At 39.5% G+C, this 25,806-nt stretch overlaps 4 protein-coding genes across 5 annotated transcripts; 2 read left to right on the top strand and 2 right to left on the bottom strand.

The window, feature by feature from the left end:
- The first annotated feature begins 108 nt into the window (after nucleotides 1–108).
- LOC122632366 lies at nucleotides 109–19,297 on the top strand. The gene is made up of 20 exons (XM_043819076.1): nucleotides 109–459; nucleotides 6,174–6,508; nucleotides 6,690–6,938; nucleotides 7,045–7,190; nucleotides 7,264–7,373; nucleotides 7,459–7,654; nucleotides 7,798–8,037; nucleotides 8,141–8,398; nucleotides 8,487–8,586; nucleotides 13,905–14,009; nucleotides 15,684–15,825; nucleotides 15,918–16,057; nucleotides 16,143–16,265; nucleotides 16,377–16,502; nucleotides 16,871–17,016; nucleotides 17,091–17,200; nucleotides 17,924–18,122; nucleotides 18,204–18,446; nucleotides 18,521–18,778; nucleotides 18,914–19,297. The coding sequence occupies exons 1-20, from the start codon at nucleotides 396–398 to the stop codon at nucleotides 19,002–19,004; spliced, it is 3,381 nt and encodes a 1,126-aa protein (XP_043675011.1). The 5' UTR covers nucleotides 109–395; the 3' UTR covers nucleotides 19,005–19,297.
- Nucleotides 18,808–20,901, bottom strand: LOC122632612. Its single transcript, XM_043819645.1, has 5 exons — nucleotides 20,722–20,901; nucleotides 20,371–20,582; nucleotides 20,160–20,289; nucleotides 19,736–20,067; nucleotides 18,808–19,658 (listed from the first exon to the last, which is right to left on the bottom strand). Exons 2-5 carry the CDS (start codon nucleotides 20,566–20,568, stop codon nucleotides 19,557–19,559), a joined length of 762 nt encoding a protein of 253 aa, XP_043675580.1. The 5' UTR covers nucleotides 20,569–20,582; nucleotides 20,722–20,901; the 3' UTR covers nucleotides 18,808–19,556.
- A 211-nt stretch (nucleotides 20,902–21,112) lies between these two features.
- LOC122632606 (aurora kinase B) lies at nucleotides 21,113–24,123 on the top strand. Its single transcript, XM_043819634.1, has 7 exons — nucleotides 21,113–21,233; nucleotides 21,355–21,507; nucleotides 21,586–21,777; nucleotides 21,850–21,984; nucleotides 22,057–22,215; nucleotides 22,328–22,559; nucleotides 22,637–24,123. The coding sequence occupies exons 2-7, from the start codon at nucleotides 21,392–21,394 to the stop codon at nucleotides 22,724–22,726; spliced, it is 924 nt and encodes a 307-aa protein (XP_043675569.1). The 5' UTR covers nucleotides 21,113–21,233; nucleotides 21,355–21,391; the 3' UTR covers nucleotides 22,727–24,123.
- On the bottom strand, nucleotides 22,589–25,506 carry LOC122632605 (tRNA pseudouridine synthase Pus10). 2 transcript variants are annotated; one of them, XM_043819632.1, is made up of 7 exons: nucleotides 25,111–25,506; nucleotides 24,926–25,033; nucleotides 24,483–24,790; nucleotides 24,176–24,387; nucleotides 23,975–24,100; nucleotides 23,697–23,889; nucleotides 22,589–23,604 (listed from the first exon to the last, which is right to left on the bottom strand). In XM_043819632.1, the coding sequence occupies exons 1-7, from the start codon at nucleotides 25,249–25,251 to the stop codon at nucleotides 23,175–23,177; spliced, it is 1,518 nt and encodes a 505-aa protein (XP_043675567.1). In that variant the 5' UTR covers nucleotides 25,252–25,506; the 3' UTR covers nucleotides 22,589–23,174. The 2 variants fall into 2 exon arrangements, with proteins under 2 accessions (XP_043675567.1, XP_043675568.1); XM_043819633.1 differs by having other exon boundaries at nucleotides 24,915–25,033; nucleotides 25,111–25,251.
- Nucleotides 25,507–25,806: the final 300 nt, after the last annotated feature.

Here is a 25,806-nt window from a genome sequence, read left to right on the forward strand (position 1 = left end):
CTTCGATATCTGACGAACGGATCGTTATTTACGACTATAAAGACTACGAAGACGATCAAGTTCCTTAACGAGCTCGTTAACAAGCACTTTGTCGTAACGCAACGATCATTCTCATAAACGATCGTCTGCGATCAGCTTCCATTTCTAAGAACGAACGTATCTCTTTCCCGATTGGCATCGTTTTGTTTCAAACGTGGATTTGCAAACGACTCTCGTTTGATTCCTCTTTGATAATCGTTCATTATAATTAAATCGCGTAAACGGATTTTTCTCGAGATTATTTATCGAGTTATCCTTATTTTTCGTGCTTAAACTTTGATATCTAGATGGCACTGTAAGACAGTCTTCGAGCAGTATCGTAACGGTGCACTCGATAATTACGTACTCGTACAGTAATGCATCATAGAGCCAGTCCAGCTCGTTCGTTAGAGCGAACGATGCATCGAGGAATGAAACGAAGTGAGAGTCAACGAATACCGAGTATTTCCCTTATAAGAAAATATCTAACGTAACGTAGTCGGCATGAGTCCTCTCTCTCTCTCGCTCACTCGCTCGGCCCATCGAACCGTGTATTACGCTTCGAGAAATCTCGAGGCAGAAGAGGCGTTTGAGTAACGGAGAAATTTCAATATTCCACGCCGGTTTGATCGCATAAAAAGACGTTTGTTTCGCGTCGACGAGAGAGAGAGAGAGAGAGAGAGAGAGAGAGAGAGAGAGAGCAAGAAGAACAAACGTATCCGTTTAATTTTAATTAATTTTCGGACACGCACACGCACGTACGCACGATAAGCAGCCGATCGATCTTACCTCACGAGATACGCATACGTTATATTTTCATAGACAACCTAGAATCGGTTGTCGTAGAATCGTACCGTTTCTAGGTTACTACTTTTCGATCGGTCGTTTCGTCTCGATCGTAACGGTACTTTTTTTTAAAAGAAAGAGAATAATTCGGAGTACCAGATCGGTGCGATCACGCAAAGACGAGAATTTACCGATTCGACCTCAAAGGTGTATTTTCGAATCGTGGGGGAGGGAAATCGAGATATTCGCATTAATGTGCGTACACAATGCCGACTCTTTCTTATCTACGATAACTGCGTTAATCTACTATCTACTCCACTACCTATGTCGCCTGGAGAAGACGTACGAGCAAGTTTTGAAAGTGGTACGGAATAACGGAATTTTCAATCAAGTTCTGGGAAACGCGCGACAGAGACGAGTTCTATTAAGAGAATAAAGGAAAATCGTCGAAGTAAGTTTCAACGTTTCACCTTCCTCTTTTCCTCTTTCTTTTTCTCCCGTTTTCACGATCGCGAGAGGTCCTTTTTTTCGAACGAAAAAGAGGCTCGATTTAGAAAAGTATCAACGTTCCAGTATTTATCGAATCTTGCTTCAAGAATATTCCAACGAGCAAATATATAGCAACGAAAAAAGCGTAACGCGAATCAACGCCGATGTCGAATCATTTATATATCGTGTATAATATCGTGTAATTTTGTTGCTCGACGCGTTTCGTGACTTTAATAGTAATACGATATACGATACCGAGCTCGTACCTTAAACGTATCAAAACGTAATTAGTTTTATTCGCAGACAATCGTAATGCTTTTTCACGCCGTTGCACGTTTCTCGAAAACCTCTCTTTATCTCTTATTCGCAGATATAGAAGATAGGAACGAACGTAGGACGATTATTAAAGAAAATTTATTAGAATGTTAAGAATAATCACGTACGTGTTAAACGAACGTGCCGATCGATTCATAACACGATATACGTGGAGATACTTCTTCTTTTTAAAAGGAAACTTTTTCGCTTATTAACGATTTCTTAATAACGATTTTACATTTAACTATCGTTCCAACGAGCCGATTTGATCGATATCAAATACATAGAAATTGTTAACGTCCACGCGTTTACGTTATTTCTCGAGCGTACGTTTTCGAATCGCTTTGCAAGGTGTTAAAACGCGAAAACGCTGACTGACGCGCGAGAAGAAAACAAAGAGAGAGAGAGAGAGAGAGAGAGAGAGAGAGAGAGTGGACAATACGGAGGGGAAGGATAATGGTCGTGATAGAAAGGAGAGGTACAAAGTAACTTCCACTCCTCTTCCTATTCCACCTCCACCACCTTCTTCCGCAGTAACGTCGCTTTTCGCACTGTCCGTCCACCTGATAAATACAAAGTCTGTCTTCGTTGCGAGCGGTATCATGTCCTACAACAATCGTGGTTTACTTCTTTAGCCGACGTTGCGCTTCTCTGGGCTCAGTCGTCGATCGATATCGCAACAATTCGGACTTGAAATTTTTCTCAACGTTTTCTCTTTCCCTCCGTTTTTTTAATTCCGTCTTTCTCTCTCCCTCTCTCTCTCTCTCTCTCTCTCTCTCTCTCTCTCTCTCTCTCTGTCTCTCTCATAAATCCACTGCGCTCGTTCATTGATACAAATTAAACGTAGCAAGCGGTAGCAGGAGGAGTGGTGGTAGTAACCATAGTAATACACGAATATCGCAAACGACCGGAAGAAAAAGGTAAAAGTAAAAAGTCGAAACGAGAGAAGGAAAGATCGAATTGTTGAAAAATACGAGGAGTAGTAGAGGCTCGAAAGAGGAAGAAGCCAAGCTGCGAGAGAAAGCTGCGGTGGTTGACTGTGATCGCACTTCTCCTTACGATTGCGCGTATACGTGAGCGCGTATCGCTTTCGCGGGAGCTCGAATAAGGTTAGTGAAACTTCAGCTTCGATTCGACGAGGATTCGACGAGAATTCGTAGAGACGAGACCCGAGGAGATAGACGACGCGAGAAGAACGATATTTACGAACGTTACCGGCAAGTACGATCGATGTACTTTCGTTGTCCTCGCGATTATTCTTCGTTTCTTATCGGTAGATACTCGTGTCGCTAACCTCCTCCGCGGATTTTATCCGCTTTTACGGATCTGTCGTTAAAAAGTTTCGCCCAAATGGGTTTAACGGTTGACGACTTTAATCGAATGTGCCTCTTCGAAAAGTTAGAGTTTTAAGGATTAACGGAACACGTGTCTTTCATAATAGATTACACATTGCCGCGTAATTGGCTGTGATTCATTCGGAAGTTCCTCTTGTTATGGCGACGATAGCTGTCGTATAAAATATTATAGACGGTATTATTCGTATTATGTGCAAATTAGGGTTGCTCGTTCGAGACGAGCTCGCGAGTCGCGTCTTGCGACGTTGCGCATATCGTATGTACCGAGGTACGTACGTACGTACGTAGGCGGAACTCGGGAGAAAAAGCGAATCGAAGGAGCGAGAATCCGTAAATCCTTCGTTCGAGACCTTGACACCTGTCTCCCGCGCCCGTTCCGAAGATTCGGAGAAGCGACTTCTTCCTTTGTTCGCTGAAATCCCATCGATCCTCTCGACGACGTCAGGACGTAAACGTTTTGCGTTTCTTTTTTCTTCTTCCACTCCGTTGAAAATCTTGCTCGTCCTTCCGTCGTCGTACGTCAACAATTCCTTCCCCTAGATCCATCGCGGAAGTGCCGCGGATAGATTAGAAACTCTCGTTCGAGAGCTCGGTCTGGATCGAATGGAATCGGAGAGAAGTATAAAGGAGACTGCAACCGGTAATTAAATCCGCGCGCGTTCCTTCGCGCCTGCGCGAACCGCGCAACCGCTGCGTAACTTTCTTTTTTCGTTCGACTTCCTTCCTATTATCGTTCTCGGATTATGCACGGCACTCGCGCTTATGCTTTTCCTATATCAACGTTATCCGCAGATTTCCGCATATTTTATAAGTACTAAAAATGGTAGTTCGCGACGCGAGGCACGTCCGTGTAATACGTATTTTTAGACGAAGGAAACGCAGGAGGCTCGCCGTTTTGTAAATTACTTTCCCGTAATTTTATCGCGCAACGAACGCGACGAGCGTCGCGCTTTACGTACGAGCCAGTCCAGAAGTTTTCGTTTATCGTTTTTCCATTGAAATATCTTCGAGGAAAAAGCCGCGCCTCCTTCGACGCATCCAACGGAGTATCTACTTTCTTCTCGTATTTTAACCTCGCCTGTACGATATGAAATCGTAATCGTTCCTAATCTCTTTCTTTCTCAACTCTTGAGTTGCGTAAAGTAAAAGAGACGCGTATGCTTTTCACGCGCGCGCTTCGTCGAGGATCGAAAGGGCATCGGACGCGCATTTTCCTTCCAAGTACTTACGAGCGTATATTCGCAATCGTACGCTCCGATCAAGATCCCCGTAGGATCCTTCGTTTTTATCGTTTAGGCTCGTTTGCGTAATCGCGGTGCGAGTCTTCCGCGTTACATCTTAACGACCCTGCCGCGACTCCAGACGCGGACTTTTACTCCGAACTCGGCGCTGATCGAGCGACGCGCGAAAAATCGATTGCCCACCTAGGTACTCGTCCCTCCGATTTCTTACGATCTTTTACGCTCTCCGTTGCCTTTTCGCCTTTTGCGTCTTTTGCCTTATGTAAGGTTTTCCGTTGACGGGTTCCTTAACGATTAAAAGGAAAGAAGAAGAAAAAGAAAAAGTAGACGCGCGACGAAGCCAAAAAGAAAACGTCGGCAGGAAAAGAACACCGTTCGATCGAAATCCACCTCGAAAAAGCTATAGATATCGTCTATTCGCTATTAGCCTTCAGTACCGTACTTTCCAATCGAGAACGTTACCCGTTGAAGAAGATGGATGAGATTCGAACAAATATGATCGACGCGTTGCGACGAACGTTAAACGTTTACGGTTAACCTCGCGGTTATAACTCGAACCTGGCATGTTTGAACGGTTAATAAGGAACACGTGTTTTTCCAGACTATTAACGTCAAGATGATTAAATACAATGTGCTTGTGAGAAATCTCGCATTCCTTTTCTTTCTCTCTCCCTCTCTCTCTCTCTCTCTCTTTCTCTCTTTTGATTTGTTCGTGCGAGACCATTATTGACAGACGTCGTACGACCGGTCGGAAATTAAACGTGCTTGTGTCAATCCCGTTGCCGACGAATAATACTTTTTCATTTAGCTTATTGACCGAAAAGGAAACGTATTCGTCCATTTAAACGGAGTTCCGTGTATACTTTGTCACGCCGTATAAATTATTGGTTCCTCGTTCTTCACTGAGCTGCGTAATATAAGCAAAGTCAAGAATCAATACGAAATATTAATGATTATTTATATTACGATTAAAGCCATCGGTACGGGATACAGCGAGCGTGCGATTATGAACGACCGATAACAAAACAGTCGATCATACGACCGAAAGAAGCGCAAAGTGACGGGACAGCGCGGCTCTCCGTTGTCATCGAAACAATAGATTTAAAGGTCGCGTCGCGTCCAAAGATCGACTTATTTTTCTACTCCGTCCACGGATCAAAATATTTTCTCACTACGAACGATCTCGCGATTCGTACGCGCTTGCCTTTGCCGAATCCGTCGTACGAGAAAATCTTTTCGAGAAAATAAAGACGTTGAAACGTTTGCAGGTAAGACTATCGGTGAAACGATCTTTGAACGGATCTGTGAGAACGTATATCGCGAATTAAATGTTATTATACATGCTGAGTGCGGTCTCTCGTGCGTACGACTTCTTGCATCGTATCTAGATAGTATTTCGACGAACGAAACGAACCAACTTTACCGTCGACTTTCACTCGCCTCTCTAAGACGCATCGTGTCAATTTCTTTTCGCGAATTACATGTTACAAGGCTGGTCGAACGGTCGACTTGCCGTGGGAAATCATTTCTTTCGTCTTGCAGGAGATAAGAAAAAAATGTACCGACGATAGACCGTGATGTACCGATTAAGACGAAGATCGCTTCGGAGACATTTTGCGAGCCGCGTTTAACGTTTTCCATTTCGTTGTATCATTTATTTTCGCATCTCCGAGGAAACGTCAAGTAGGTATTCGAGTCCGCGTTGCGCGTGGATGCTCTGTCGTCGAGAATGATAGGATTATCGATTTGATTCTAGGAGCGTATGAAAAGAGTCGCGTGAAAGCGATGAAAAAGGAACGATATCGAAATCAACGAGTACGGTTAGAGAAATAGATATCTCTAGGTTTACGGTTGCGTTTTTTATGGTTACGCTTTTTACGGCTACGCTTTTTACGGCGACGTTTTACGGCTACGTTTACGGCCACGTTTACGGCCACGCTTACGATTACGTTTACGTTTACGTTTACAGATCAATTGGGAAAAGTAGAAATGGTGGAAGTGCTGTTGGAAGCGGGCGGACAGGAAGTGGCAGTCGCCGAAAGCGGCTCGAGAGCTGGTACCCCGACGGAGTACGCGCCAACGGATATGCAATCGTCCGTCGAAAACGTCGAGAAGCTTACGGCCATTCAGGAGTTTTACGACGGCCAAAGTATATTCGTTACCGGCGGCACGGGCTTTCTCGGCAAATTATTAATCGAGAAATTGTTGAGGGGATGTCCCGGCATCAGTTGCATTTACGTTCTGATACGTTCGAAAAAAGGGAAGGACGTGCTTCAGCGCACGGAAGAAATGATCGAAGATCCGGTGAGTCGTCTTCGATCGATCGTTATTTCCGTCTTCGATTTCACCCGATTCGACTGTAACAAAAAAAAAAAAAAAAAAAAAAAAATATGAAGAAAAAAGAATGGAAACAAAACATAGAACTCGGTGGATGAGAAGAAGAAAATTCTTCCGTTGAGGTAATAACGCGTGCGCTTTTCTTCAGGTGTTTTCGACGCTGAGAGAGGAGCAACCGAAATTTCGACATCGCATAGTGGCCATCGAGGGCGATTGCATTCTGCCGGATCTCGGTATCTCGATGACCGACAGAGCTACGCTTATGCGCGAGGTCTCTATCGTCTTTCATGTCGCCGCGACCGTAAGATTCAACGAGAAAATAAAATCGGCGACGGCTATCAACGTTCGGAGTCTGAAGGATGCGATAAACTTGTTCAAAGAAATGCCGAAACTAAGGGTACCGACTTTGTTGTCCTGCATATACGTTTGCCGATGACCAGCAGGCTCTTTCGACGAAGAAAGGCCAAGACTTTGATATTCGTTATCTTTGATATTTTTTACAGAGTTTCGTTCACGTATCCACCGCTTTTGCGAATTGCCTCCACAACCCGATCGAGGAGAGGTTTTACGATCCGCCGATAGATTCGGACAAGTTGATCGATTTGATGGATTGCATGGACGAGAAATTGCTCGACGACATTACACCGCAGTACGTTTACCTATCGATCGTTTGCGCACTAGCGCGTCTTTTAATTTAAAAAGAGACATCTTTCTGATTTTAGATTACTTGGAACATGGCCAAACACTTACGTTTACACGAAATCGGTCGCCGAGAACGTAGTAAAAAAGCAGGCTGGCTCGATACCCATTGGAATATTTCGTCCAGGAGTTGGTTGGTATTATTCTTATAGATAGTTATTCTTATGGAACAAAAGAATAAATAATTTGTGTCGATTAACGAAAAATGATATTCCCAGTGATATCTACGTATCAGGAACCGATTCCAGGATGGATCGATAATATGTACGGACCAATAGGAATTGCAGCAGGCGCTGGAATGGGACTGATACGATCTCATCATTGCGATGGATCGATAAAAGCGAACTTGGTACCCGGAGATTTGACGATCAACGCGCTAATCGCTAGCGCCTGGGACGTTGCCAATAATCGAAGGTATCTTTCGATCGATCGATCGATCGATTTCCTTTTTCCTCGGAAAATTTTACTCGGAAATTACGCGATCGAATCGAATAAGGATTAGAAAGCAAGAAAAAATTAGTAAGTCGCCCAACTTACTCTTACACGCGATATTTCAGATCCAACGAAGATACTCCCATTTATAATTACGTGTCTAAGGATAATCCAATCACCTACGACGAATTGAAAGACATGTCTGCCAAGTACGGACTGTTGGTACCGACTAAAGAATCGATTTGGTATTATAGCTTCAGAAATACAAAGTATCGTCTGGTCCACCTCTTTTACGTCTACTTTTTACATCTATTGCCGGCTCTCATAATCGATACGGTCGCATTGTGTACGGGCAAGCAACCGAGGTAAATCTTTTATCTTATTTTCTAAAGGACATGTATATTAGGACGAAATGAAAGGATAAAGGAAACGGCCTAAAAATTTTATGCGAGTCTTCCTGTGTTCAAGGTTACTCAAGATATACAATAAAATTCACAAATTTATGGACGTACTCAGTCACTTCTCTACAACCGAATGGAAATTTACGAATGAAAGATTGAACGAACTGACGAGGAAGTTAACGAGCGAAGATCGTAAACTGTTCTTTTGCGATATGAAAGAAATCGTTTGGGACACCTACTTTCAAAGCTATCTGCGAGGAATAAGAATATATATCTTGAAGGATCCCATTGAAACTGTTCCACAAGCTCGTATTAAATGGCAAAGGTATCTTTTTCTTTCTTTTTTTTTTTTCTTTGCGTTCATCCTTTTTCATCGTTCTTGCATCGTTAACGATCGTTTTTGAATTTTCAAGGCTTTACTGGATGCATCAAACATTGAAACTTGTTGTCGCCTGCGTCTTTCTTATCATCACGTGGACTATGATTTCCAGAGTGCTTGTAACATTCGGATACGCATAAAAGAAGCAAGGTGGCCAAATTCCGGTGGCCGTACAAGAAAAAAGAATAATCATAATTTATGCTTTCGCCAAAGTACGAATCAAAGATTTCACGTATTTAAGGGATCTCTTATTAATGGGGCTGGGCGGGGCGATGGGTGAAAGATACGACGTTCGTGATTTTCGTTCGCGAAACCTCGAACGGATGTATTGCGATTTGTCATTTATCAAGCCACTTGTTATTTCAAGAAAAGTATGCTTATTTTTGTATTTTCATTACGAAGTAGTTAACGGTGAACGATTGTTATTCTCGCAGTTGACAGTGACAACAAATTACAGGCCGTAGGTCCATCTATACGGGAACAAACGTTTATATAATATATTATGCCGATCGACGGGCTAGTCGTTTTTGTAATTTTTTTGCCATCGAAAAAGAGTCGGAGAGAAAAGCGTCTAAAGTTTGAAATATGTTTCTACGAGTATTAAGGGAATTGAATATATTTACAATTAATCTAAGGTACCAGCCCCAGGATAGGATCCCTCCGAAAACCTCGAATTCCTACATTGCACGAAGTTAGGATGGCGCCTGGAACGAATATCCAAAATTCGAAAGTGTTAAGTTATTCGGTCGTTGCTACGTAAATCTATCATACGATACAAACGACGTTACTCCGAGCAAAAAAATTCATATATTCGATTAGTCGTGTTGAATCGATATTCGTTTGAATCGAATTTCGTTTTCTTTTTTAAATTTGCCATTGGAAATGTCTGGCTGCTTATTTACCAAGTCAATTTATCGAATTTGATTATTGTCAATGTAATCTCATCTAGGCGTTCATGCTTTGTGAGAAAATTGGACAACAACGATAAATCAATCAATCGAGAATAGAAGGAAGATACAACAAAAAATAATTAATGCATCATGCGTCGCTACTTTTTTCTTCTCTCTCTCTCTCTCTCTCTCTCTCTCTCTCTCTCTCTCTCTCTCTCTCTTTCTCCTTTATCTTCTCTTTTTTTGATATTGAGTCGACAGTCCGAGCGTTAATGATATATGCTCAAGGTAATGTACATTCTTTCTATACGTTAAATTATATAATATATTTAACAGGAAGTTATAAATTTTCTTAACGCAACATATTTATGTATGTATTCGAAATAAAGAAAAGTTTGAGCAATAGGCAAAACGTTATGCTCGTTTCTGTTTTTACACGAAACTCGTTTCAATTTTCCGAACACTATTATAATTTGAATTATGTGATATCTACGTACAGCTTGCGAATAAATATATATTTTTCGCAATTTAAAGAATAAAAGGAAGAATCAATGCAATAGCGTGGAAAAGCGAATATTAAGATTAAGAAGTAATATTCGATAGAGATCGAAGCTGAAAACTTATCCAACTTCGTATTATTTAAGGTGCGTTTTTGCTACACGTACACGACAAGTAGACAGGTTTGTTAGAAATAAGTTCAGGCGCGACGATAACAGAGATCCTTCCTGTCATTTGCCAGTTACTACAATGAATTATTAAATTATATGAAGGTGATTGATAGGAATACGAAAAATAAATAGATAATGAAGAGAACTTTTTGTGTTTTTCAATTAGAACTTTTTTTTCTTTTCTTAATTTGAACGAATGAAACTATAAAAAAAAGAGACGACAACTACTTAAATTATCACTTGTAGTTAAAATAGACGATTCCGTGAATTAATTGCTATCGTAAATTTATTGACGTGCGTATCATAAACGTTAATAATTTTTTGTAGGCAATATATCACGCTCACGCACGTGAATGTGCATGTGCTTGTGCGATATTGTTAGTGTTCGCAAGTCTCTTTCGTATCGATTCTATTATTCGTTAAAAATAATCTTTACGATATTTCTCTCTTTCATCAATCTAATTAACAAGTCCGTTTTATTTGTGATAACACGTTTGCGTATTTTATTATCAAGTCTGTCACATTATTCCATTACAATGGCCGCATAGTCGGGAGACGACTATATGCGAGAACAATGAATCGAAAAAAACGCGTAGAGTTTGTTAAAAAAATTCATTCCCAAACCCATAGAATTTCGAAAGAATGTAATATTTTACGACGAGAGCAAGTTCAATATTTGAGAATGTTCGACGGTCGTGCAAAGATATAGGAAAAACCGGACGTAAAAATCTTAGAGACCTTCGTTCATTTGTCAAATATGGCGGTGTCGATATTACGGTAACGGAGTTTATAAGTTATTATGCCGTAGACAAATCGTGTATAATAATTTTATTTCTTTCAAGAAATGTTCGTAATCTTTAGTTACAAAAAAGAATAGTGCTTTGTCACGTTTACAGACTCCAACATCCCTCGAAAATCGCCGTTGGCAAGCAGAGCGACAACCGGAATGTCGGTCGGATTGATTAGAACGTGATACAATTGAACATAGCTAAGATTGACAAGTAAGAGTAAAATAATAATATTTACGCGTACGTATATATTACTCGTCATGCACGTTTGAGAGCATAAAAAAAAAAAACTCCAAAACTTTTCAGGAAAATTGGAATAGCGCATGATGAGTCGATGAAAACCGTTAAATTCGAATAAATTCGAATTTAAATTATTCAAGACCATTCTGTATCTCGGTACAAGTGGTCTTGAAGTGGACAAAAATGTCGCCGGTAGGATAAATAGAATCGTGCGTAGATCGAAGCGACCTTGGCGAATAAATCAGTATCTCGGTTCATTATATAGCTATAAATGCGAACGTATAAAGAAAAATTGTTGTTGTATGCTTCAAGACGTATGTACATACATACGTATATACACATATTTCCCAGTTTATTTGCAACATAATGTCGTTCCATTAGCACGAACATAAATAACAAGACAGCGTGTCCTAAAGGAGATGCGCGTGTACCAAATCAAAATTATTTTCCATTTTAGATCGATCATACAACATGGATATCACAACTATATGGATTTGCTATTGAAATTTGTTAATCAAACAACAAATATCAAAAACATACATTATCGCACTTCGATGCCTACGACGATCAATAAATTTGTCTTTAACTTCCTTTGCTTATCTTATATTTTACATCTTACAAGGAATTCTGATAATGGACTTTGTTTGACCGTTCATCGGTCAAAAACCAAGGTAAAAAAACAAGTCGAACTTTTTCTAACAGGTATTCGCTAATAACTATAGATCTTACAAACTAGAAATCTTACTATTCGGATGTTCGAGTATTCGAACGTAGTAGTACTCCGTTTAGATCTTTTATCTTTCATCACGACGTTAAATGTAAAGCTCTCTCCTAATTTGGATTTATCGAATAAAGAAAGCGAATGTAATTAAATTAGTCGAAACAAGAAACGCGGAAGGAGTGCTATTTCACTTAGAAGAGATTTTTTTCGTCGCTCCGATGCACGTAGACGTACAAATTCGCAGATCACCGTTTCGAATGTGCGATCGATCGTTTTTCCCTTGTATCGCTCGCAAGCACGTGTCCTTACAGATACTCGATCGCGAATTAAGAGTGTATTTCGATATTCGAAATTATTTTCATTCGGGTATTCGGATTAAAAAGTAAACGAACCGATTCAAGGTCGCGATAGAGGTATTGACAAAATTGACGTTAGAGAAAAGGACGTGTTACGAATAAAATATTGCTCGAGCAGATTAAAGTATGCGCGTAATATATGCGCGTAATATATCGTGTCAGTGACAAAAAGATTAGGGCAGTTTGTATCTTCAAACCAGGTAGATCATGTTACTCCATTGATCAAACACACATGTCGCGATGATATTGAATGTTTAACAACTTCGCAGTGGCCTTTATAAAGGCGTCTATTCGAGGTAATATATCGGAGGTGAGTAAACAGTGCCAAAAATATAGGTATTGTTGTTGAAAACGAGCTCTACTGACAGAGATCCATTCAATATGTCTCATTCGTTATTCCTAACGAATTCCTTTGGAATTAATTTAAATTAATTAAGCCGCCAATTCTGGAGAATGTAATACACGGTATTAGTATCTCTATTCGAACGGTTACAGTATGCAGTCCATGTTAATAATTGTTTCGTTAAGTCAGGTTTCGACCGGAATTATGATGTCATAAAGGTGACACAACAGGTCGATAGAGAAAGTTCCAACGCTTGAAGTATCGTTCGTAGACCGCGAGTAAACCAAAGGATGCCGAATTAGTTTCTTTCTTTTTCCCTATCTCGTTAATAATTCTGAATAGGTTCCATCGATCCAGCGAATAGCTTTGTTCGACAAAAAATGTACATACGATTGAGTTAGTCATTTGCGTGGAACGACCCTTACACATTTTTCTCGTTCTAGACTGACGAAGAAAGAAGAGAGAGATGATTTAAAAGTAACGGTCTTTAGTTACGATCTTCAAAACTGGGAGTCACGAGAAAAGAGTTAAATACGCCCGTACGCGTCGTGATCGAATAAAGAATTTACTTTTTAATTTCTAACCACGTGTCGGATTGCGACAAAAAAAAAAAAAAAGAAAAGAAAAGAAAAGAAAACTTGCATTAATTTGGAGACATTTGGAATTGTTGTATTACATATTTTTTCACTTACATATTTAAATTACTCGTACAAACTATGCCGTGCTAATTTTTCCGAAATGGGTTCCGCGGCATTTGAAATATTTATGCTCGTTCAGCTTCTTACGTATCAATCGTATAAATCGTAAGTCTCGGTTCGTTTCATCGTTCGAGACACTTTGCTCGTACGTACTTGGATATATAATTTGACGTCGGCAAGACAAGCTTTCCGTTTTCAGCAAACTCATCCAATCGCGTAGGAAAAATCGCGTATATAGAAACGTTTTTGCGCGCGTATTTAAAGTGCGAGAATAAATGGAAAAAATTGGATAACAATATAAGGAAGATGAGGAGGAGAAGCAGGTCGCTTAAACGAGCATCTTGACCCTCATTCGCCTTTGAAATGTCACTCGAGTTGTCGACTAGAATTCAAGGTTTCGTGCTCTAACTTGTTGACTAAGATAAAAAGACGAAAAATCTTGAAGAGTTGAAGAGTCGTCCCCATCGTACGTGACTCTTATGAATTTTACGGCAAGTAAGTGAGGAAGAAAGCGTGTGTGGGTGGGGTGGGGAGGAGAAAGAGAGAGAGAGAGAGAGAGAAGAAAGGGAAGGGGAGTCTGAAAGCTCGAAAGTGGGAACACGCGGTGTTGAGATTAATGAGATCAAAAGTCGATAGAGTCAATCTTCGTCTTCCATTGGAGAAGGCGCAGGAAAAGAGGAGACCAAGAAGAAGAAAAATATATAATCGGGGGATGAGTCAAAGATCACAAACCGATGTTTGAATTTGATACATCGTTCAGTTTTCCTCGAAACTTGGTACCGTACTCGTATTCGCCTCCTGCTACCTTTCTTCGATATCATTGGACTTGAATCAGGACAAGGAATCGTATCAAGTTAGTGACTTTTCTAATTCTATAAGTTCTCTCTTTCTTTTCCGTTCCTCCTTACTTTTCCCTTTTTTCTTTGGCCAAAGGAGAAAGAAACTCTTCTCGGTTGATTTTTACGACGTGGAAAACAGCGTGGAAGCGAGAAGAAAGGACAAAGGTGTTTTCAAAATAAAAAGCCATCGGTGAAAAAGACGACGCGTTGCACATTCCTCGCGCGAAAAAGTATCACACGCGAGCGCGTTGCGTCCGTTCTCCTCGCTCGTCACTTTGTTTGCTTTTGTTTTAAGGTCGCGCGGTTCGTTGCGACCAAATGTAGACCAACGTTCAGCCGTCTTGAAACGATCGCATAAATCCGCGGGTGAGTATTTAGCCGCTATCCCAGAACGTCTAAACTACGACATTGAAAAATTCTTTTAAATCTTCCATCTGGATACGTCGTTTAAATCTTGATACGCAACGTCAAAGAAAAATCAATTTTTTTTCGAATCGTACGCGCATCCAAGGGAATGAAGATCGACATCGATTATTGCTCGCGCCTGTTCCGCGTCCGTATTGTGCCTAGAGGAGATGAATGTGCTTTACAAGTGTAGGGAAAAGTAGCGCGTTCCGTTGGGAATGCAGAAAAAATTGTTTGCGCAATTAAAAACCCCCGGGTCGGGTCACCGAATCGGCAACCGAGCAGGTAGAACCACCCAGAGGTTCGCTTTACGACATCCGTCGTACGACGGCAACACTTTCACGATGCATTTACGATTCATAAGTCGCACGTAGAGAGTAAGTCGATCGAATTTTCAATCGATGTCTCGACCGATCCAAAGAGTCGTCGATCCTTGCATAATATTCGTGCGGACGCATATTAACGCGCTCAGCTACTCCTTTAACTAATTATTCTCCGTTTCTTTTCCATAACGTTTACCCTTTTATCACTTATCCGCTTGATCGCGATTAAGCGTCTAGTGTTTGGTCGTTCGAAGCAAAGATATATCCGTTAGTTTCGTTTCTAAATAACGGTGACGCGCGTAACTGTACATCGAATCTCGTCGAACGTGTCGAGCTACGACGACGCGTTCAAAGGCTTCGTCGAGAGATCTCTCAGGGCTGGCTTTCCACGCGCCCTTGACACGGAGACCAACATTTCAATCGATTGCGCAGCAGATTGCAATCTTACGCGATCAACGCGATGTCTTCTTCGGAAGAACATTCTCAGAAAATGAGAATAAGGAGGAAGGAGTCGAATCGTTCCGACCGTTGTAAGGGTACCGCGTTGCTTGGAATTAAAAGTCATCGCTGAAAAAATTCTCTCGTCGAAAATTTCCAAGCGTTTGAAACATAAAGATCGATGTATCTTTATTTACGTAGCCTCATCTTCCCAAAAGAAATTTACATGGCAAATGTGATATAATCTTATCTCTTATTCATTACTCCAGTAGCGCTAATGTATTCGATGTTTGAGGAGGAAGAAAAAAAATTACATTATTAATTCTTTTTGTCATTCTTCGACTTCCTCTTGCGAGACTCTTGAAATATTCGCACGTTCATTTATAATTAACGCGTCTAACGTCATATCTTGATATCGCCTAAAGCGATAAAGAGATTTCGTACGTGTTTGTGTTTTCCTTCTTCTTTTATTATTATTATTATTATTATTATTATTATTATTATTATTATCATTTTTTATACATACAGAAAAAAATGAGCACGAAACTGACTGATTTGGGAGAAACGAATAACAATAACATCTCGGACCTCGCGTTCGACGAAAACGAACGGCGCGGGACACCTATTCAAGAATTTTACGCGGGACAGAAGATCTTTATAACGGGTATCGCTTCGACGAAAATAAATAAGAATGTTCCGACGAAACTCTCTTTGCCGTTTGCCTTTTCCTTTTTATCACATCGTTTTTTCCTTCAGGTGGAACAGGCTTTTTAGGAAAAGTCTTGATAGAGAAACTTTTGCAAAGTTGCCCTCACGTTGCTCGTCTTTACCTACTGACGCGACCAAAAAAGGGAAAAAATGCGCAAGCTCGGATAGAGGAGCTATTTCAGGATCGCGTAAGTGCAATCGACCGGGACCGTTGAACCTTTCGCGATACGACGAAAAGGTACGTATGTCTAAAGGCTCGAAAACGCATTTCAGGTGTTCGATCGAATAAAGAAAGAGGTTCCGAAGTTTCGGGACAAGGTCGTGGCCATATGCGGGGATTGTAGCGTCGAGGAGCTAGGAATTTCGGCCGAAGATCGTAGAACACTCATAAACGAGGTGAACGTCCCGAGATAAAACTTTTCGTTTATTATATGACATATGGAACTTCGTTTGCCGACGAGGCAAATCCGTTACTCTCATTTCACTATTTTTATTCGATGATGTCAGGTGTCGGTGGTCTTTCACGTGGCGGCGACGGTTCGATTCAACGAGAAACTGAAGCTCGCATCCGCCATAAACGTTCGGAGTACCAATGATCTATTGGAACTGTGCAAATCCATGCCGAAACTGAAGGTAACATTCGTTATCTTTTTCTCTCTTACACCGTCGCGCATTTTCTCTTTTGACAAATATTCGCTAACTCTCCGTAGCGCGCTTTCACGTGCGTTCGCGCGTGTCTTTCTCAAAAATATTATCATTTGAGCGCGTCGCGTATGTGCCATGCAACTACTTACTTATACGCTCGTCGACGCAACGTTCAAACTTGAGAGGAACAAATTGAATGCAAATGAGGAGCAAGCTGACAGCAAATATTATTCGCTGTTTCTTTTTTTCTTCTCGTTTCTTTTTTTCCCCCTTTGCCCCTCTTTCCTCTCGATCCAGCGCGAAACGACGCGCGCTGGTGTCGACGATCGAGGAAAAAATGAAAAGATATTTTGCAGGCATTGGTTCACGTGTCGACGGCCTACGCGAATTGCTTCGAAAAACGAATCGAGGAACGCTTCTACGCGTATTCCATTCATCACGAGGAACTGATAAGATCAACGAACGAATTGTCGGAAGAAGAACTAGAGAACAAGTTTCAGTGGTAAGAGGGATATCGCGTTACTATTAATCTCTGTATCGCAGTATTTTGATGTGACATTTCCATCGCGTCCGTAGTATCAAAAAGACATGGCCAAACACGTACACATTCACAAAGGCTATGGCGGAAAGTCTCATAAGAGAGAAACACGGGAATCTACCGATAGGAATAATTCGACCTGCTATAGGTAAGCAAAAGATACCTATTACGTTTGCTCGTAAACCAACAAGGTGCTTACAAATCGGTCACCCTTTGTCGCGACGTATCCATATTTTGTTTTTCTCCTTTCAAACGAAGTACCCTTTTGTTTTCTAAAATGGCAGAGTTAAAAATCTGAAGCATGAAAAAAAAGAAAAAGTTAATTAATAAGCGGGGAAAAAATGTGCTTGGCGATCGCCATGTACCTCGTCACCGGGACCGTCTCCTTCATATGGCAAATCGCAATGGCCATCGGTATCTTTCTTCTCACGCTTCTCGGCAGAAGTATCCTGTTCATCTGCGCCCTTATCTATACGGTCGCGCATCCTAAGAAACAAATCGTTTGTTATACCGCGCCCTTCGAAACCATGTATCCCGAAGATTATCCCGATTTCGAGGAGGATCTGGCCACTATGAGTAGAATGTCGCTCGAATCTTTAACGCCCTCGCGAACGCCAAAATCAATGTCGTCCACTCCTCTGAGACGAGCCTTTCGTAAAACTCGATACAAATACAAACCACGAATCAGATACCGAAATAATCGATATCTATAACTATCTTCGAAATTAATTGTGATGCTTCCCGAATCCCCTGACGGGAGCTTCCCCCAGGGAACGAAACGCAATCTCGAAGATCCTTCGTTGATTAAATTCCAATGAATATCAAGAACGAATATGTGTGTGTGTGTGTGTGTTGTTGTTGTTGATCGCAGTGATATCGACGGCGTACGAACCTATCAAAGGATGGCTCGACAACGTTTACGGACCAAACGGGATTGCCGCTGCCGTTTCGAGCGGTATTTTAAGGGTGATGCAGTGCGATCCCAACAGTATCGCCGATATAATACCCGTTGATATCACCGTAAATGCCTTGATCGCATCCGCATGGGACATTTATACGCAAACGAATAGGTAAATAAATAATAAATATCCACGCATCGATCCTATTTCTCGTCTTTGCGCGCATATAGTTACGAGTAATGACGATTTCAGGAGAGGAAATGACATGCTCATTTATAACGTCGTAGCATCGGTGGACGCACCTCTGACGTGGTTCGACTATAATAAAATGACTTATCCTCATGTTGCTCGCTATCCACCGAGCTCTATACTGTGGTATCCAACCCTCACGCTGACCAAATATAAGTCGCTCTACAAGTTTTTGTCCATATTCTTTCACGTAATACCCGCGATTCTCGTGGATACAGCGCTGATCTGCATCGGCCAGAAGCCAAGGTACAGCAAACGCTTCCTCCTTTTTCTTCTTAATTAAAGACGATCGTCAAGGATATCATTCGAATAATTTACAGAATGCGGAATATAATAGGAAAAATTACCAACTTTTGCGATGTCATAGCGTTCTTCAGCACCGGAAATTGGATATTTATCAACAACAACGTACAAAACATGTGGCAAAGATTAAATTCGAAGGATCAACAACTTTTTAAATTTAGTATGGCCAATTTCGATTGGAAGATGTATTTACAGGATTATGTCAAGGGAATACGCCTTTATATATTCAAGGACGAGCTAGATAATTTAGAGAGCAGCAAATTGAAGTGGAAAAGGTAAATCTACTGCGTTGCCTCGAGCTCGGTTTGCAAGATATAAAAGATATATTTATTGATAATCTTTCTTTCTTTTTTTAACTAGTATACAAATCTTGGAACACTTATCTTCTTTTTAATCATTTTACGTTACAGGTTATACTGGATGCATCAAGTTTTGAAAACATTCATCTTCGTAGGCAGCACTTGGACGATTTGGAAAATATTTCATAAAATATTTTCTTAACTCGAGCACGCACGTCCGATTGCGTGCGTGTTCTCACATGGTCATGGATAAGCGCGCGATTTAGGTTTATAATTTCCCATATAAATAGTTCTTTTAAAGAATGCCAAAGTGAAAATATATAAAAATGCAAATAAAATATATATCGTAATTATTAAAACGCTTTAATCGTAATCTGTAACCGTATCGTCGCGCACGACTACTGCGCAGGACTCTTGTTCGATCTCGATCAAAAATATATTTATACTACTCTGGCAAAACATGGAAATTTTTGTAAATATACGTATTTATAAAAATCTTGCAATGCTTCACGTATAATACATATTTTAAGCTATGATTTTATATCACTATCTGCACAACAGTACCGATCGTGCTACGATATTAACTGCTTACGCTTTACAACGCGAACTATATATATATATATATCTATATATATATATATATATATTTGGACGGAATCGATGTTTGAGCTTCAATGAGAGTTTGAATGCACGAACGATGCATTCGGTCAAAAGCATATACGACTTCTTACTTCTTACGTTAATACGGCTGACATCAATTGACTGGCATTGTCGATACCGTGCTATGCGGTGTTGTAGGTCTAGAACCAGCGATAGAATGTGTCGTCGATGCGTTCAAAGATTGCATAGTACCGATCTGAAACAAAACGACACGGACATTTTTCATTTATCACTTGGTCGGACTCATCCCGAAAATTCGGAAATTGTTCTTACCCTCAAGTGTGCCAAATCTTCTAATCTAGTGAGGTCACTTAGTTCGATATATAGGGAATATACGATTAACCATCCGTAGACGGAAAATGAAATAAATAATATCCACAATAAACATATTATGATATTGTACGCAAATATCAAATCGTTCACGATACTAAAGAACAGGAAAGCAAAGAGACGGAATACGGTAAATGCGGCAAAACTGTACAACCACGGTATCATCCTCTTTTCGTACTCCTTACGTAATGCGGTAATAAGCATCGATGAAGTAATAAAAACGACTACTCCGCTCATAATGGAGAATAATGCAAAAACTATAAGAGCGTTACGAACTGAAACAAAGACACCTCGTTAATATTTCATGAACATTCGAAAGATCGTTACGTAGGAAAATGTCAAATGGTTCGATAATATCACAACGTACCGTGTTGATTGCCGATATAAACAAATTCGTACGATATGATGTAATATCCGTAATGAGTGGAACCAGGCGTAGCTTGAGAAAGGCAATAGATATCGAATATCGCCGTACATACGGTGAAAAATGACAAACACTGCGGGAAGACGTCAAATCAGTTATGGCAAATATAAATATAATATCGCGAGTAAAATCAGTTTCGTCGTTGGATAAATACCAATGCGAATATTGCTACCAGCATAGCTCCCCTTTGGATGTCTAATATATAAGCGTGCTTTAATATCGGTTTTTGATACCAAGGTATTTTAACGCTCCGCACAGATCTGGAGGATCTGAGATTCGCGCTACTCCTGGACGTAACGTGAGAATAAACCGAGGGCGTTCCCATACTCGGTGATCTTTTTCCATAATTCATTGTTTCTTTATCTCCTATAAAAATATAGAATAAAGTGCAGTTTATAAATTCGTATCTACGAAAATCGTTCTACGAATTTACTAAATATTTCCAACGATAATACGACTATACACGAGTAAAAGAAAAGTTTCGTATATAGTCGGCGAGACTTACCGTTCAAACTTTTTCGATGAAAGTTTAATTATCGTTGATAACAATTATTGCGCGACGAAAGAAAAACAAAGGTCTGCGTGTAACTCCATGCACACCCTCGCACAGGACACGCCTCGCGTCACACGTAAATTCGTACGGATCTTAATGGAATGTTTACAGTCGCTGAATTTAGGGCGTTAATCCGTAGCGACATCTGTAGCGTCTAGTGATTAAACCGCACTGAATCACTGCTCGGTGCTATTAATTTTTGTTTCTTCACCGTTGGTTGACCTGTAACGTTAGTTTGAACGTTTGAATACCCTGCACCGTACAACGGTAGATTTGAAATATCAGTTGTACGAGAAGCGGAGAGTGTCGTTTCGCGAGAGGTAAGTCGAACAAGCGTCGCTTCCTCTTTCGAATTTTACGAATTTGTGATTTCGATATTCTTTTTTAAAGACGTTTAATAGAATCAAGTACAATTCTGAGATCTATCTTATAAAAGGTCTCCAATCGTTTGCGAACGATCACAGGTATTTATTTAACGTCATTCGTTGCATTCGATCGTTACATCGTGTCCTCGGAGTCAATCGATTAATAAATATTCTTTTTACTGTATCGATTAATTATATGCACGCTTTGCTTTCATTTCAGACAATTAAGCGATAAAGGTGAACGATATTACTTTAACATGGCCTTGATGCTCCAAAATTTAAAATTATCTTCGAACATTCCTCCGGAATATACGGAAAATGCGCAAAACACGTTGTACAAAATGCAAGAGCATATTGAAGGACGTGGTCATAAGTACGGCGTAAAAGTTTCATAAAAAATTAATGCGCCGAAGTAAGAAAATCTCTTGATTTCGTTCTTTCCACCTTGCAGATATCAATGGAGCCTGAATGACTTTGAGATTGGGGCTCCTCTAGGACGTGGGAAGTTCGGTCGCGTCTATCTTGCCAGAGAAAAGACTACTCGTTATATGATAGCCTTAAAAACTCTTTATAAGATCGAACTAATAAAAGGTCGCGTTGAGAAACAAGTCATGCGCGAGATTGAGATACAGTCGCATTTACGGTAATTTGATAAATTTAAAACGTTCAGCCTCCTCCCGTGAATTATCTTTAAAGCATTTTTCCTTTTTTACAGGCATCCCCACATTCTTCAATTATTAACTTATTTCCATGACCACAAACGAATTTACTTAGTATTAGAATTTGCCGCAAGAGGAGAACTTTATAAGGAGTTAAAGCGTCAACCCGGAGAAAGATTTAACGAACATCTGTACGCATTTTCGATAGTTTTCCTTTAGGCTATTACGACAGACACTTTTTTTATTTTCTCATTTCTTTTTAGCTCGGCCAAATATACGTATCAAGTAGCCGATGCTTTGGAATATTGCCACAAGAATAATGTAATCCATAGAGATATAAAACCTGAAAATTTATTGCTTACGTATAACGGTGACATAAAATTAGCAGATTTTGGATGGTCAGTTCATGCACCTTCGTCGAAGTAAGTTTAAAAGATGTCGAACGTTTACTTGCCATTTCCACGATACCGTAACTTTTATCGTAGCTCGTAGAGATTAAAATTTATATATTCATCGTCAAATATATTATCGTAGACGAACTACGTTATGTGGAACATTAGATTATTTACCGCCGGAGATGGTAACTGGACAAACGTACGATGTATACGTCGACCATTGGTGCCTCGGAATACTCTGTTACGAATTTTTAGTCGGCAGACCACCATTCCTCAGCGATTCTCAACAAGAAACATATGTTAAAATAAAAACTTTAAATATACAATGGCCGGAACAAATTACGCCCGGTGCCAAAGATCTTATTTCAAAGGTAACATTTCATTCAAGGGATCGAACCAATTGCCAGTAAAAACATTTTATTTGCAATTTCTTTTCTCATAATTTCAGCTAATCAAAAGGAAAGGTTCTGAAAGAATATCACTGGCAGCTGTAAAGAAACATTTTTGGATACAAGAACATAAGAATAATCCAAAATGATATTGTACAAACGTTGCGTGTATATAAAGTAATATAATCGTATTTAAAGTAGCCTCGTGGCTCGCTCGATCGATAGTTGCTCGTTGTATTCCATTTTGTATAAATGCGTAATAATTTTTATACATATGACCAAATATATATATATATATCAACAACAAATTTAGGATAACGGAAAATAATGCTTCAAGATTTTATATATACGTACATATATATAAACTTTATATATGCATATATACACAGGAGCGCTCGGAAAACTAATCGTAAGAGTAATAAAACGCTAAGGATACATTTTTATTTGGTGAATGCGTGTACGACGTGTGTATATACATACATATCCTCTTGTATAAAATCGTAGACGGGATGCGATACGATGTTATATATAAATTTATATATTTATAACTCCTCTCGGAAAAAGAGAGATAGAGGGAGAATTAAATTATACGATCTTTTATGGCCAATTTAAATTGATGCCTGTAACATCTAACGCGACAATGTCTACTTCCGTATTCAATAGATCGCATAAACTTGGCTTCGTTCGTCCAAAATCTCCATGAACGAATTCTTTGACATAAGTACCTGCTTGTGTTTTTACATCCAATACAAAAAAAGTATTGTCGTCGGTGGGTGCGTTTGGTAAATTTTTTAATTCTTGTGGTTTTGCCCATCGAGCGCGCATATCGTATATGAAACGCACACGGGGAGTCAACGGACGTCTGTGCAGAACTCTGATCGGTGTCTTTTGAATTATTTTTACGTTTTTTAATTTATTTAAAGCTTCAAGGCATGATTTGTCTTGTGGTGCTTTGCGACATACGCAAAGTGCTCGATAAAATTTTGTTTTAACATTTTCACCTTCTTTTAATTTTTTTAAATCGTCCCTGGAAGCAGATCACATAAGATATACAAGAGAATATATATGTATATATATATATATATATATAAAACGTGTCACATTTATCGAGCCACTTACCTATTTAGTAACTTCAAATTAGTCGTTACTTTCACTTGCGTAGAACTATCATTGATGATAGTAACTAAATTTGATAAAAGTTCAGAAGTTATCTTCGTAATTCGAGGATTTATTAATTCGACCGCGAACGGTCTGCCAGAATGTATGTTTCTTACGTCGACGTCTTCTCTTCCAGAAGATAAAAATTTGATTGCTACGAAAAAGAATAACGTGCGTATATATATTGCGTTACTTAAATCACATATTCCCATATTTTTTGAATCAAACTATCAAATTACATTCGGCTTTAACAGCTTTGGCAATCGGTTCGCACAATATGTCTTGCACGGATGTTTCCATTTTTTTTTCACCATTGATGAACCAAGGCGTTTGACTGAGCTGTCGCGAAAGCTTGTTATAGCGTCCTAATAAAAGAACAATACAATTACGTACATGACGCTCGATTCCTTTTTAAGAAGAAGATCGTTAATAATTATCACCTCCTATGAAAATACTACTGTGAGAACACAAAACGTTCCCAATATTTATAAAAGAATCTGGTCGAGTCGGCGGAAATAGATAATACTTTTCAAATATTTCGTCTGTTGTACTGGACATCACAGATTCAATGTGTTTTCTACTGTATTTATTGTTGTCATACTTTCTTTTTTTTTCTGAACATTTGTTATGATTATTTCCCAATTTGTCTAATCTGGAAAAATATGAAGATATATTTGTGGATCAAGTATTTTAAATGATGGTATAAATATAGCAACACCGATTGGTACCAAAAGAAATCTAACGTACAATGCGCAACATTCGTTTTCGTCGCATGCATATAAGAAACAAATTTCTAGTAAAAACGGAGAGGGCTTCGTTAAATCTGGACGTTTTTCTATGTTATCTTCCAATCTAGGAAGCGCAATCCATTTCCATACGTCTTTAACATTAAGGGTTTTGTACTTGAGATTATTAAAGTCCGATTTGGTTAGGTCAAACTTTTTGGCGATATAAATGTGCAACGACCTTTCTCTGAGACACAAAGATATTGGTACGGTTAAAGCGCAAGTAAAGGTCGGACAATCGTAGTTTTGCTTCTTCACTTCTTGTACTATCTGGAAAAAATATAGACGTCGTGCGTACGCATATATATATATATATAGATATTTGTAATACTAAAATATACTATATAAAATTTCTAATATTCTCGTTAAAGAAGAATAAACGGTAAATATTTACCATCGACTTACTCTTTCTATTACACTTTCTTCCGCTTTGGGTTGAAGAATGCCTAAACATGCGATACAAGGAAGGACTTCCCCCTTGGCGTATAGTTTGTTTACTTCCGAATATTGTACCTAATAAATCGTACGTGACAAAAGTGAGATCGTATTCGACGATCGTCGATACATGAAATATGAAACAAACAACATACAAGGTGTTCCAATTCGGCAAGATCTTGATAATACTTAGCGTTTCTGCATCCGGTGAAGCGTAAACAACATCTCAAACAACATCCTTCTAACCTCAATAAATCGAAGATTCTCCTTTCTTCTTCCGTTAGAACGAAAGTCATTGGTGATATCAATGAATTCTTTTTCAATCTTAAATGTAACAGCAATGCTTTGAAGTATCAATATTTTGTTCTCTTCTTGCGTATCGAATCTTTCAAAGAGAGTTGTTTTATTATTACTTTATAAACGATATCTTCATTTTACCACTTTACATAGAAATTCCGAATCGATATAAATTCGCACTAATCTTTAGAAGTGCCTTCGAGTATATTTCGATACACCTTGTAGAATGTAAAGCGTACCACACACGACGCCCTCGTTCAAACGAAGATTCGAACGAGATCCGAAAAGATCGATTACGTTACGATAAATACGTGTAATCGATGAACAAGTCCAAATAAACGAAAGAAGAAAATTTATTTTATATCATTTGCATTCCTCTAAAGTACAACTTTAATGCAAACGTTCTGAAGCATGCGAACCATTCTAAACAATCCAACGGTAACCAATCGCGATAGAAGAGACACGTCGGCAGCCAATGAAAACGTGTAACACTCTCAAAGTTTATTATTTCCTACTTTAAAAAGGTATTTTTATTTTTGTCGACACATATCGTT

This window comes from Vespula pensylvanica, chromosome 10, assembly GCF_014466175.1.
Source record: "Vespula pensylvanica isolate Volc-1 chromosome 10, ASM1446617v1, whole genome shotgun sequence".
Classification (NCBI taxonomy): domain Eukaryota; kingdom Metazoa; phylum Arthropoda; class Insecta; order Hymenoptera; family Vespidae; genus Vespula; species Vespula pensylvanica.